Here is a 13,408-nt window from a genome sequence, read left to right as displayed (position 1 = left end):
TGCATCCCTGGGATGAAGCCTACTTGATCATGATGGATGATCGTTTTGATGTGTTCTTTGATTTGGTTCAAAAACCAATTTTTTTAAGGTTCATAGCAAACTGAGGACGGTATAGATCTCTGCCCCTGTGTATGAGAAACACTGTTCACTGTTCACCCACCTCTCAACCTGTGCACACACGGAGGTCAGGACCTATCACCAGCACACAGAGTGTGGTTCACACGGGTCTTTCCTGTGTTGGACACTATGGAGTGGACAGATAGGACCCTGGCTTAACCTCTGGGCTTTGGGGATCCCATCTGGCTGCATCCTTCTCTTTCATCTGTGTTATCAGATGCTTCTGAGCCAAGCCACTATCTGCTAGGTGGACCAGTTGGCTTGGACAGCTGCAGCAGCCAGGCCTTTTTTTTTTTTTTTTTTTAAGATTTTATTTATTTAATGTATATGAGTACACTGTAGCTGTCTTCAGACACACCAGAATCAGATCCCATTACAGATGGTTATGAGCCACCATGTGATTGCTGGGAATTGAACTCAGGACTTCTGGAAGAGCAGTCAGTGCTCTTAACCACTGAGCCATCTCTCCAGCCCGCAGCCAGGTTCTTGGGGCTAAGGCCCAGCTCCTAGCAGATGCTGTTTGGACCATTTCCTAATCTGGGTAACCTCAGGTACTTCCTTGTAGGACCATTTTGAGAGTTAAGTGAGACATGTAAGTAGGCAGAGTCCACAACCTGTCCACACGCCGTGGATGAGCATTTGGATGCTGTGCTTCTCTGCCCTGGGTGGGTGGGGCTGTGTGGTGTTAGATGTGGATGCTATGCTGCTCTATAGTAGCTGGGTTGTGAGTGTTGTGTGGTGTTAGATGTAGATGCTGTGCTGCTCTGCACTGGGTGGATGGTGTTGCGTGAGGCTAGATGAAGTTGTGGTTGGGAGGCCACCAGCCTTCAATGGTGCTCTTTCCCATATACCAGCTCTGAGACTTAGAGCCTTGCCCTCCTTCAAGGCCACTGGCCCCAGAGTTTCCCTGAGCCACTGCAGGCAGTTATAGGCCCCGTCTCACCCTTGTTGGAAGTCTAAGGGCGTGTGCTTTTCCAGTAGGTAGTGCTGGGAGTCCCCTCCACTGAATCCAGAGAAAGGAACGTGGGTATGGTCTACTGGTGAGACCTGCTGGATTCTTTGCCTGCCTGGCAGGCCTATCCTTCAGATAGCGATCTAATCATCTGTCTGTCTGTCCACAGAGAAGGCTATCACAATCCCACCATCTCAGGGGAGAACCTAATTGGACTGAGTAGAGCGCGGCGCCCCCACAATGCCATCTTTGTCAACTTTGAGGACACTGAGGTACCTGAACAGCCTTTGGAGGCTGCAGTCCAGACATGGAAGAAGGCCTGCACCAACCCCATAGATCAGAAGGTGGAAGAGGAGCTGAGGAAGGTGAGGCCCGTGCCCCACCAAGCCTGCTGGGCCACCGTACTGCACCACTATCGTGGCTGGCTCTGCTTGTTCTAGCACTGCTGGTTAGCACAGGAATTTTAACCTCCAGCAGTTACATCTCTAAAAGCTGTGTCAGAAGCTGGGCTTAGTGACCTAGCCTATGACTCCAGGAGCAGGGGTAGTTGGCTGGCAGAGTGAGATTAGGGCTTGACAACTAGACAAAGTCATGTAAGTAAAATAAAGAGGGTTGGGAGACACTGTGCTGGGTCAAGTGCTGTCTGGAACATTCAAGGCTGAGTGCTTGGAACCTCAGAAGTCCTCCATTTCCAAAGTTGAAAACAGTTCCTAGGGTTTTTTAAAAGTCCCTTTGGGGTGCCAGAGATAGGTCTTTATTGGGATGTGGCTTGAGTATGGACCTCAGTCTAACAGCCTGTGCAGAGCTATCACTTGTAACAAACCCATGGAAACTAGTTTCTGGTGTCTTTACCCTGGGTGTAGCTGGAAACACATCATAGGACACTGCACTACCTCTGGCTTCTGGTGCTCTATGACAGCGGCTGGATCTCTGCTGGGTCCACAGTCCTAAACAGTGGGTTCTTAGGGGCTTTCTGTGTAAAGCTAAAGTCACACCTTGTTCAAGGACGGGGTCCTTCAGAGACTGCAGCCCTTACTGAGCCTCAGTGGTCCCTCAAGGCTCTCCCTATGGCTCATCTTTGTTCTGGCTCACAGTGCCTTGTACAGCCCTCCGCAAGACCAGGTCACCCCTTCACCTCCTTCAAGTCCCATCTCTAGCACTTGCATTCCAGGTTAGGAATGATTGGACACGTGCTTGCTCAGCCCTGGTGCTCCATTGTATACTGTGTCTCATGTAAGGTCAGGGACTGTATGGTCACTTCAGGACCCCCACACTGTACAGTTGCTCTTGCATGTCTAAGATGTCCCATCCATGCCTCTAAGGGATTGGCGTAGGGAAGAAGGGGTTATGAATGACTGGTCAGTGTGGTGGGCTCCAGATACACAAGGACAGCTGATGTGAGAAGCCAAATAACTATTGGCGTTCATCTCAGACTCTGTCCTTGACTTTCCCCAGCTCTTTGACATCCGTCCTGTTTGGTCACGAAATGCTGTCAAGTCTAACGTCAGTGTCCATCCTGACAAGCTCAAGATCTTGCTTCCCTATATGGCTTATTACATGGTAAGTCTAGTCTCACCTACATCTTAGCACCCATCAATATGGTCCCTGGTAGGACATATTAGAGCCATGGCAACAGAAGGCAAATATACTTCCTAGCATCCCTGTCACCTTGAGACAACTTGTTAAGACTAGTTATAGAGCTGGGAAGATAGCTCAGTGGGTAAAATGCTTGCTACACCAGCTTTAGGGTCCCCAGCACACATGTGGTAGCATGTGCCTATACCCCCAGCACTGAGTAGGTAGAGTTGGGCAGGTCCTAGTACACACACATACACACACACATACACACACACACACACATGTATACCCACACATGTGCACACACAACACACACCAAGCATGGACACAAAAAAGAAACAAAAGATTTCAAAGCCCCCAAGTCCACCACAACCTTCTAATCTGGCTGTGTGCAGATTACTTTAAAGGAAGAATTACATGAGTCATGGGTAAGCCTTCTGTTCATAGTGAAAAATTCCTGAGGGCCTGGCACTGGGTGGGGCTACATATCACTGTCTTCATTCCTCCTGGAGGTGACAGTAAGAGTCCATTTGTACCTCTGAGGGAAAGCTGGGCTCAGGGTGTTGACATGCCAGTCTTGGTTCTGCAGCCAATGAGTGGCAGAGCTGAGGCCCAGAGCCTAGCCTCTTAGTGACAGCACCTCTTCACCTTGACTCCCATGCTGTGTGGGGCTTAGTGGAAGAACTCCTTGATTCCTCCCAGGAGTGGATGGAGATAGGGGCAGGGATGGGTGGTGCAGAGCTTCCAAAAAGTTCAGAAGGGAAGGAGTCCTACCTGCCAGGGGGAGCCAGCATAAACCATAACCCTAGTGGTTGATGATGGATAGAAGCAATGTTGGACTCTAGCCTGGAAGGCCGCCGTCTCTCACTGAACATGAAGTCTAACTGTAGTGCTCTTTGTGGAAGGGACAGTTGTCATAGAAACTTCCAATCTCACTTTATCCCCATAGAACCCCATCAAAGGGTGGGGTCTAAGGCCATGTTTCAGAGCTCAGGGAGTCCTGCTGCCTCACTGTAGGGCTTGGTCCTACCTACATCCTAGAGAACCTTACATTCAGTACCTTTTTGGTTTTCAGATAACAGGTCCATGGAGAAGCTTGTGGATTCGATTTGGCTATGACCCTCGAAAACACCCAGATGCCAAGATTTATCAAGTCCTTGACTTTCGAATCCGTTGTGGAATGAAATATGGTAAAAATAAGTATATTTTGTGTCCTTGTCTCTGTCTACCATTTCTAGCACTGTCTTTACCAAAAAAAAAAAAGATTTATGTATATGTATCTGCGTGTTTGAGTATCAGCACATGTGTGTGCAGGAGAGCAGAAATAAGAGTCAGCTGTCCTGTGTAACTTTCTACCTAGTCTTTTGAGGCAGATGCTCTTCATGAAACTGGGGCTCACGTTTTCTCAGCTGGCTAGAAGCCAGAAAGCCCCAGCCATCCTGTCCCAGTCACACACCCCCAGAGCCTGGATTGGTAGGCATGCATGCAAGGTGCCCACCTTGCTGTGGAGATCTGGACTGGAGTCCCAACTTGAATTCTCAGGCTTGCATGGCCACCTCTCCAGCCACCATTTCTAGCACTCTCTTCTGTTCTAGGGCTGCATAGGGATGGCCCAACAGTTAAGAGTGCATATTCTTACCGAGGGCAGTGAATTCCCACCACCCATATAAACAACTCACAGCTGGCTGTAATTACAGTTCCAGAGATGCAATGCCTCTAGTCTCCATTGGCACCTGCATTTACATATATAGATATATATGTATATACACACACATACACACACATACACAGACGCACATATATACACTATTTATAATATATAATAAAATATATGTATTATAGATTAATTATATACAACATAATTATACTATAGTATGTGTATGTAAGAACCTATTTCCAGTAGGGCATAGTAGCACATACCTTTAATCCCAACATTCACAAGACAGAAGCAGTTGGATCTCTGTGAGTTCAAGGCCAGCAGTCTTTATAGTGAATTCCAAGGTAATCAAGGCTACCTAGTAAAAGTCTGACTCTAAAAAATGATTCTATTTTTATGGAGGGACTAGGCTAGAAACCTTTCTGTATCCCTCCCTAGCCCCTCCCACCACTGATAGTCTATGGAACAACATAAAGGAACTTGGAAATGGAAGCACTGGCTCTTTGCTGGCTGTGCTGTAGCCCTCTAGTTTATAAGCAAAGACTGTGACATGGGTCCTACTTAAGCCCAGGATGCCAGGAAACCCACATAAAGTTGTCAGTGCGTGAGAGCCACTAGATGGGCTGGTGTCCATCCCTCCCGTAGGTGGCAGATGGAGCTGGTCACCTACTTCCTTCTTACACATGGCCCTTGCATGCAGGTTATGGCTCCAGGGACATGCCTGTCAAAGCGAAGCGCAGCACGTACAACTACAGCCTCCCCATCACAGTCAAGAAGACGTGTAAGTAGCTGAATCATCTACAGCAGGACATGCAAGGGATGTGGGCGTTTGGACAACAGGATAGGAAGCTCTGCCAGCCATTCCTTCCAGACAGATGCAGAAGGTCAAGTAGGTGATCACACTCACGCTACTGCCTTGCTTCCATGCAGCCAACCAGCCTGTCAACATGCATGACCTGAAGCAGGGCCTGGGCCCATCAGGAACCGATGGCCCACGGAAATTGACCTATAATAAGTACAAGCTCAAGGTGAGTGCCCTCTGGCTCCAGTGGAAGGTCAAGTGGGGGTAATGAAGTGTCACTGGGAGGGGCTGGGCACTTCTGAGTGACCTTGGGAAGGGTCTTTAACTCAGCTTTCTCCCAACCCAGTGCCTTTGCATTACTTACCCCTCAGGTCCCGCCAGAAACAAAGAGAATCTGGGGTGCCATCTATCCAAGGTCATGGGGAACTAGGGCCATCTGGGCAGAAGGGTGGTGACAAGTCCTGGAGAGGGAAGTTTGGCTGTGTGTGCAGCTGCCCCAGGGGAGCCTGGCTCCCTGAGGCCTATAACTGCTGCTGTGATGTGGGGGTTAGATATAGACATGAGCACAGGCTAAGCCAGAACATCTGGGGACCAGCTGTGGGGTGAAATGCATGATGGGATGCACACAACCTTCCAGGGCTCACGTTTTCATCAGCACTGCCCAGCAGAAGCTGGCACATGCCCACACTTCTCAAGACCCCTCCACGGTTCTGGGAGAGGCCAAGCTAGTGTCTCTATCCTGCAGTCCCTGCTCAAGTAGTTGTGTCAGAAAATTTAAGTTGATCAGAAATAGACAACATGAGGGAGACAGCTTTCCCCTAGTGTCATTGTGCTTTGGCCACCAATGTCTTGGGGCCTTGTCCTTGACTCTAAGGCTATCTATATTCCAAGTAGAAAAAGGGGGAAATATTACTCATTAAACCCTGCCTTCCCCCCAAAAAAGCGGCCAAGGGAGCATGCAGGGAGGGTCCATAGAGTGACTGAATAGAAACAGCCGGTGAGGCGCCATCCTTTTGGAAGGTGCAGAAGGCAGAACCCAGCACTGGTTGGTGGTAGTCCCAAACTGTAAACTAAGGAGGGCCTGACTGCCTCCACCCTCCCAGCACCTCCTCTCTCCATATCTACTGGCCAGCCTGGGCCTGGAGACAAGCCAATCCTTTAGACTTCTATGAAAGCCACAGCGTGGAATCCTCAGCACTGTTAGACCTAGGGTACTCTGCAGCTGTCCCATCTCTTCCCTCTTTCCTCAGGATTCGGTCTACATCTTCCGGGAAGGGGCCCTGCCACCCTATCGACAGATGTTCTACCAGCTGTGTGATTTGAATGTGGAGGAGTATGTATGAGGGGTCCTGTGCCCAGGGATGGCCCCTGGATTTTGGGCCAGAACTGGCTCAGGAGTAGTGTTTTCTGCAGCTCTTCCTGCAGCTGAGCTCTTAAGGAAGACTTGGCCACTGGGAGTTGGGTGCAGCCCTGAGTCTTGCTGCATGTGGGCTGTAAGGCTCCTAGCAACAGGAGCACTGTGCCCTATAGAAAGCAACCCTGCTTGCCAGTAGCAGTTGCTCCTTGATTGGTGTGGTCCTAATCCTGGGCACCTTCAGCCCATTTGTTCTCAGCCACAAAGAGTGGGCAGCAGCATTAACAGGAACCAGGCAGCACAAGGCAGTGTGTGGGACCTAGGGAAAGCCTGACTGTAGCGGGAGAGCACCTCTGGGGATATGCCCAGCTTTGTGCAGGGGCTTTTTTTTGGTGGTGGTGGGGGTGTGTTCAGAGACTGTAAAAGTTAGGGAACCCGCTGGGAGCTCTTCATTACCCACTACCTCTGAGACATCTGTCTGAGCATTGTTTCCTAAACAGAGACTGTATAAGAGTCTCCCACTGGCATCCTGCTTCCACAAACCCCCTGCCCACAGACCTGTGTTAAAACTGTCCCATGAGCCACCACACATGAGCCACACTCTGGGGCTCTGTATAAGCTCCCACCAAGCCTCGTCCCTGGACTCTACTCACTTAGCTTCCTCTGCCCACAGGTTACAGAAAATTGTTCACCGAAATGATGGGACAGAGACTGTGTGCACGGAGAGAGATGGGTGGTGCCTCCCCAAGACCACAGATCACCTGAGGGACACTATGTCACTCATGATTCTACAGACCATCCGCTCGGAGAGGCCTGGTGAGAGCCACTTGTGCAGGGAAGCCTCAGACCTGTTCAAAACAGGTCTGACAAAAGCTGACAAAAAGCTCCAGAGAACCTAATACTATCCATACTATCCATGGTGGAAGGGAGGCCTGTGAGCCAGGACTCAGCAGAGACACTGAGGAGTACAGACAAGAGGGAAAAGATGCTGCCTTCGAGTACAGGAAGGACTGCTCTGCCCATCCCTCCCGTGGGGCTGTGTGGCCCATGGCTCTGCACCACACTCCCCAGCTCCTTACTCAACAAAACCTGAAGCAGCCCCTGGGGCACTGGGAAGTTAGGTATTTGCTAGGCAGGGGTCTACAAGGGGACCCAAAGAGCAATTGAAAAAAGCTCTTGTAAAGGACTTCTTCCAAGCTGGGTAGCAGGCATCGGAGTAAAGCAGGCTTCCTGGCTGTGTATGGGCTGTAGGCTTCACCTCTTGGGAGCCCAGTCAAGGCTTTGAAGCCTTTCTGGGAATAATGGTGTATGCCCCCTCAAGTTCCATTTGGGCCCCAGGCTGCTCATGGTTCTTCCCAGAAAATGGATTCAAACATGCCTACTAGGCTTCACCCTGCACTCCTGGTTCCTGCCTTTATGCTCTCCTTCATGACTGCTTCACTGCTTGAGCCTGTCGCAGTAAAGGGGCTCTAGGGTCACCTAGGAAGCCTGCGTTGGAACACAGCCTTCTTTCCTTCCTGTGCAGCTCTTTTCTCCAACACAGGTAAGGCTGATCGTGGGAAAGAGCAGCTGATGTTTGAATCTGGAGAAGAGGAGGAGGAGGAGGAAGAGGAGGAGGAGGAAGAGGAGGATTTCAAGCCCTCGGATGGGAGCGAGAATGAGATGGAGACAGAGATTCTGGATTACGTGTGAGGAAGCACTGTCCCCAGGCAACTAGGTAAGAGCAGCAGCTGTCCTCACAAAGAAGCCAGAGCAAGGTCACGGTAGTGAGGATCGTCCTTGAGGCTTCTCTGAAAGCTGCTGTCCTAACAAGAGGCACTGGCTCTAGCTGTGTCCTCCTGCTTAGTGCTGTCTTCTGCCCTGGGTGGAGGATGACCCTATTGCCATGCAGATGACCCAAGGTAGATGTGGTAAACCTAGGGCACCCGTCCTGGCAGGGGTCTTGTGAATCTGGGGACAGAGAGGGCCTGAGGAGTCTGGCTGGCCAGACCGCCCTTTGGTTTGGTCACTATCTGTCTAGAATAGCCTTGATACAAGCCCAGCCCAGCCCTGATCGTATTATTAATCAGTTTTCCTGGGTGTCTCAACATGGAGTGAGGGGGTGGAAGTAAAGTTGGGAGTTTTTCCTCTTGCCTGGGGCTCTGGCACCTCATTTATTCCTTCTCTCATTCAGGACATGCTGGTATGCCATGATGGGACAATTGGGACAGGCCTGTGCCCCCCCCCCCATCCAGGGCAGTGAAATGAGGACACTGGGCAACCCCAGGCCATGCTCAGCCTAACTTCCCCAAATGGACCAGCTCTTCAGTCCCGTCTCACAGCTTCCTTTTGTTCCTGCCAAGCAGGCCTCCTCCACGGAAGGGCCCTGTGTGACCTCCCTAGGGCAGCAGCACCACTTCCTGAAGGGTGCTGAGCCAGAGATGGGCCATTGCCTTGTTTCTCTGTGTGGCCTCTGTGCCTTGAACAGCCTGGTACACACAGTCAAGTCACAGGCATTCTAAAGGCAAATGCCTCGAGCCAGCCCATCCTGACAAGATGAAGACCAATTATTTGATTTGGCCTGAGTGAGCACTCCTGAGAACTTCCAGCCTTGCAGGGAATCAGCCAGGCAGACCCTGTGTCCCCTGCTCACCCTGCTTCCTGCTGCTTCAAAGAATGCTCAGCCCAGAGGCAGGAAGTAGCTCTTCCCAAAGGCTAGCCAGCCTTGCCTGTCCCCGTAGGACTTCTTTCAGAGTGGCTGCCCATACTGGCCTTTGGGGAGGAGGCCTGGGTTCTGATCCTATCTACCCAGGAGTGCTTTGACTCTGGATCTGAGGAGGGAGCTGAGTGAGGGATCCCACACCCTCTGGAGGCCTCACCTACACAGAGCCAGGGCAGTGGCTGTTCCTGCCATAGGTTGGACAGATTAGAAGGATTTCCTGAAGTCTAGCCACACTTGGCAGAGTATTGTAATTCTCCTGAATTCTCATGTAAATAACAGTGCTTTTAGTACAATAAATATAAACTCCCCTAAGGAGCCAGTGCTGGTGTTTGATGCCCTGGTTACCCATCCGTCATCTGACTTCACATCGCTGAGTCTTGTTGCATAATGCACCCTGTAGTGATTTTTTTTGATTTGTGTTTTGCTGGGTGTGTTTGAGAAAAGGCCACTTGTCTCCAACAGAACTAAGATTCTCAACAAGTGGAACACTTAGGATTTATTATAAACAGTGGCTCACAGTTAAGGCCCAGATCCACAGTCTTCAGGGCATGGCATAGGTTGGAGATTCAGTGGAGGCCTGCAGTTGAATGCAACCTGCTGGCTGCACAATGCCACGCCTACCCTTGCTGCCTACCTTGTCTCAGCCCTGCAAGAGGCTGTGCATGATGCAGCCCCGCCTGGAGGTGGGTAAGCACCCACTGACTTAGACAGCATTTCATCAACAAACAGCCTCACACAAACATCCATGATACTTGACCAAATGTTTTAGAGGTGGTTGTTGGGTGGTTTTTTGTTTGTTTCTTTTGAGACAGGTTTTCTCTATGTATCTGTCCTGGAACTCACTGTGTCAACCAGGCTAATGTTGAACTCATAAAGATCCTCTTGCCTCTGCCTTCTGAGTGCTGGGATTGAAGATGTATACCACCACATCCACTTTGGCCAAAAAGCTGGGAACCATATTAGTCAAGTTAATACATGAAGTTGATCACTATCTTTAACACTATTCCCAGTAATTTCTAGTCCTTTCTAGTGCCCCCCATCCTGGCTTCTGAAGGCACCTGCACTCAATGTCCACTCCAGAGACATATTTAAATTATGTACACATAATTTAAAATAACAAATCATTGAAATACATGTTTTTTAAAAAAGATTTATTTACTTATATATATATATGAGTACACTGTAGCTGTACTAATGGTTGTGAGCCATCATGTGGTTGCTAGGACTTTGAATTCAGGACCTCTGGTCACTCCAGCCTAAAGATTTATTTATTATTAGAAATAAGTACACTAGCTGTCTTCAGACGCACCAGAAGAGGGCGTCAGATCTCATTACAGATGATTGAGCCACCATGTGGTTGCTGGGATTTGAACTCAGGACCTTTGGAAGAGCAATTAGTGCTCTTAACTGCTAAGCCATCTCTCCAACCCAAAGTACATATGTTTAACAGTTGGTAAATTAGACAAAGTACATGACAAAGTTGTAAGACTGCTTAGGGTCATTTAAGCCTCTGCTCTTTGTCCTTGGGGTGAGTTCTGCAGGCTGCTCTCTGAAGGGAACAATGCTTACGCAGGCTGCTCACTGACCCATGCTAGGTCCACTGCATCCTTTAAGCTGTCTCCTAGAAACTGCAGACCCTGCCCTTGCTATGCCAAGCCCTCTGGCAACAGCAGGCCTGGCCTGGGTTGTTGGGGCAATTTTGCTTTATGAGGCATCAAGGTTGGTGGGTTTTGGTTTTTAGGAAAAATTTTCTCTTGAACCCATTCACCTACCCCTCCCCAAACCCAACCCCCTTTAAAATTACTCGCCTCTGACCCAGTGAGTTTGTGTGGATGGGGTTAGTTTTCTTTGTGGTCCCTCTATCAGTCTGCTTTGACGCCTGCAGCCCAGCCTTTCAGATTGTGGGCTCTGAGCATCCAGCTGTGGCCCTGGAATCAAACAAATGTATCCAGTGTCAGCAGCAGCTAGCACTACTGGGCTGTGTGACAGAGATGTGTCCTCGTGGGTGTGTCACTGTAGAATCACTCCAGTGCTGGGGAGTGGACATGGGGGCTCCCCTTCTTGACCAAGCTGGGTACAAAGCAGCCTCCTGTGTGCCCATGGCCCCCTACCTTGTCTCAAGCCAGCAATCCCCAGTCCTGAACTGCCTTAGCACTGGCTCTCAGAATCACACCTGACATGTGTTCCCTGCTATCCCACCTCTGTTGTGTCCCAGCTTCCTCCTGTTTCCCACTGCTCATCTACTGCTCACCTACTGTGCTCCAGGGAGACCTGCACACTGGATTGGGCAGAGCACATAGACCACTAGTGGACGTAGATCCGTAACCCCCACCCCCATTCTCTGGCACAAGTGGAGCTATGATCTGAGCTGGGGACTTGGGCTTCCAGAGGGGAGGGGCTACTGGCCTGGGAAGACTGGCTATGCCTGACCAGCTGCTGTGCCTTCCAGGTATCATAAAAAGCTGTTCAAAGGCAGCTAAACACCTTAAAAGGAGCCTCGTCAGACTTGGTTTATAATCTGGCACCAGGATAACCTTTTTCTGGTAGCCAATGTACACATCCTAGGATAGTGGCCTACTCTCTGATCACCTCTTACTGGCCTTCACCTCCAGGCCCAGTACTTTTCCCACTCCCTCCCTCCCTCATTCTGTGCCTCTATTCCTTCCAGGCTTTGTCTCTTTCTGCCTGGGTGTGCCTAGTATTCCCAGGGAGCCCCATCCCACCCCTAGTGAGGTACAGATGTGAAACATTACCCTTTCTCTGAGCCATGCCAGGTTTTGCTCAAGGAGCTCCCCTTCCATCTGTGCCACCATGTCCTCCCCTGTCAGGACTCTGCCCCCTGCACCCAGCTCAGCCTACATTACCTGGGCTCTCTACGTTACCGAGGATCAACCACATCAGTGACTAGTAGCATACAGCCACCTCTGGCTCAGGAGTCCTTCATAGATTCCCCACTAAGGTAAGGGGCATTCAGTACCTCAAGATGAAGCCCATCCATTTTTCTGAAGGTGACACTAACTGAACCCTGATAGAACAATGCAGAGCACCTAGCACCCAGCCAGGTTTGGCCCTGTGACCTCCTCCACAACATCCATGCCACCTGCCTCCGCTCCCAGGTGGGCAGTAACCCACACAGGTGCAGTGTGGGCACCACTCCGGGTGCTCAGGGCCAGCCTGACCTGGGAAATAATGGACCATCCCACACCTGTGTGTCTGTGTATACATGGTATGCACACACATGACCTTGGCCCCAGCTCCATAAATACTGGAGAAGAGGAGAGAAGGCTGCCTAGAGGGAGACATTCACCATGGGGCGCCTGGAGGTTCTGTTTCTTGGCCTCACCTGCTGCTTGGCAGCAGCATGTGCTGCAAAGGTAAGCCAGAGCCCTACAAGGAACTACAGCCCTCTCTCATTCTGTAAGATCTGGGAACTGGGGACAGAGCCTGGAGGATAGGGGACAGAAAGAGCACAGAAGGGATGGAGTAAGAGGCCAGTGAGCCCACTAGCACTCCAAGCTCTGGTCCTGCCTGAAACACCCAGTTTGTCTTGTTCACTTGAAGCCCAGTGCAGCATGCAAAAATGCACTGGAATCTCACACCACGAGCAGTTTTACGTAAGGATGTCCCATGCACTATTTGAAACATTGGGCGTCCCATGCACTGTTTGAAAGATTTCTACTAAAAGCCCACCATTGCTCTGTGGTTTCAGGTATGCCGAAGTCTGGCAAGCCTCCCCACCGACCCTGGCTTTTCCTTTCCTAGAGGGGATCCCCCCAAAAGAGAAGCAGCTTGCCTGACATTACACGGCAACCACATCCTGTTCTCAAACAGGAACCTGAAATGTCTGTTCCAAATCAGGGCTCTGGCTCCCAAGTACCCTCCATTTCCTGCTCCTCCTGAGAAGGGGTGAGGCCTGCCTGCTGTGTGCAAGGCTCCCCTTCTAGTGCCCTGAGGAGGCTGCACCAGCTCTTCTGGGGTACCTGTAACATCTGCCCTTTAACCACCCTTCTTGGGAGTGTAAGGATGAGTCATAGAAAGCTCAACAGATGCAGGAAGATGGCATAGGTACCTACACAGGGACCTCAACAACTCATGAGAACTCTCCAGCCATTAGCTCTCTGGCCCTTGTCTTGTTTTCTTGGGCCCTGGAGACCATCCTCCCTCTCCTGGAGCCTGGAAGCTGCAGTTCTTGTCCAGGGCTTCTGCCATGGGAGGGAAGTTGTTTTCTTTCTTGGTAGAGTTTTTTT

The 13,408-nt window shown here is 50.4% G+C and overlaps 2 protein-coding genes across 4 annotated transcripts in view; both read left to right on the top strand.

Moving 5' to 3' along the window:
- Gtf3c5 (general transcription factor IIIC subunit 5) overlaps positions 1-9,476 on the top strand; it is a 22,996-nt gene extending 13,520 nt beyond the window's left edge. For 2 of the 3 annotated variants that reach the window (XM_031369534.1, XM_031369536.1), the window contains exons 4-12: positions 1,239-1,434; positions 2,525-2,629; positions 3,723-3,837; positions 5,005-5,085; positions 5,235-5,332; positions 6,357-6,439; positions 7,134-7,276; positions 7,986-8,177; positions 8,634-9,476. In XM_031369534.1, coding sequence (XP_031225394.1) covers positions 1,239-1,434; positions 2,525-2,629; positions 3,723-3,837; positions 5,005-5,085; positions 5,235-5,332; positions 6,357-6,439; positions 7,134-7,276; positions 7,986-8,152 — 988 coding nt within the window. In that variant the 3' untranslated portion in view covers positions 8,153-8,177; positions 8,634-9,476. The remainder of the gene's footprint in view (positions 1-1,238; positions 1,435-2,524; positions 2,630-3,722; positions 3,838-5,004; positions 5,086-5,234; positions 5,333-6,356; positions 6,440-7,133; positions 7,277-7,985; positions 8,178-8,633) is intronic. The other variant, XM_031369535.1, reaches the window with a different exon arrangement.
- A 1,029-nt stretch (positions 9,477-10,505) lies between these two features.
- The window catches only part of Cel (carboxyl ester lipase), a 9,884-nt gene continuing 6,981 nt past the window's right edge, over positions 10,506-13,408 (top strand). The window contains exon 1 of the mRNA XM_031369533.1: positions 10,506-12,535. Within this exon, the coding sequence (XP_031225393.1) occupies positions 12,470-12,535 (66 nt within the window). The 5' untranslated portion in view covers positions 10,506-12,469. The remainder of the gene's footprint in view (positions 12,536-13,408) is intronic.

Source organism: Mastomys coucha, unplaced genomic scaffold (genome assembly GCF_008632895.1).
Source record: "Mastomys coucha isolate ucsf_1 unplaced genomic scaffold, UCSF_Mcou_1 pScaffold15, whole genome shotgun sequence".
In the NCBI taxonomy this organism is placed as follows: domain Eukaryota; kingdom Metazoa; phylum Chordata; class Mammalia; order Rodentia; family Muridae; genus Mastomys; species Mastomys coucha.
Note: the sequence above shows the minus strand (reverse complement) of the source record. Positions and strands in the feature narration are given on the sequence as shown.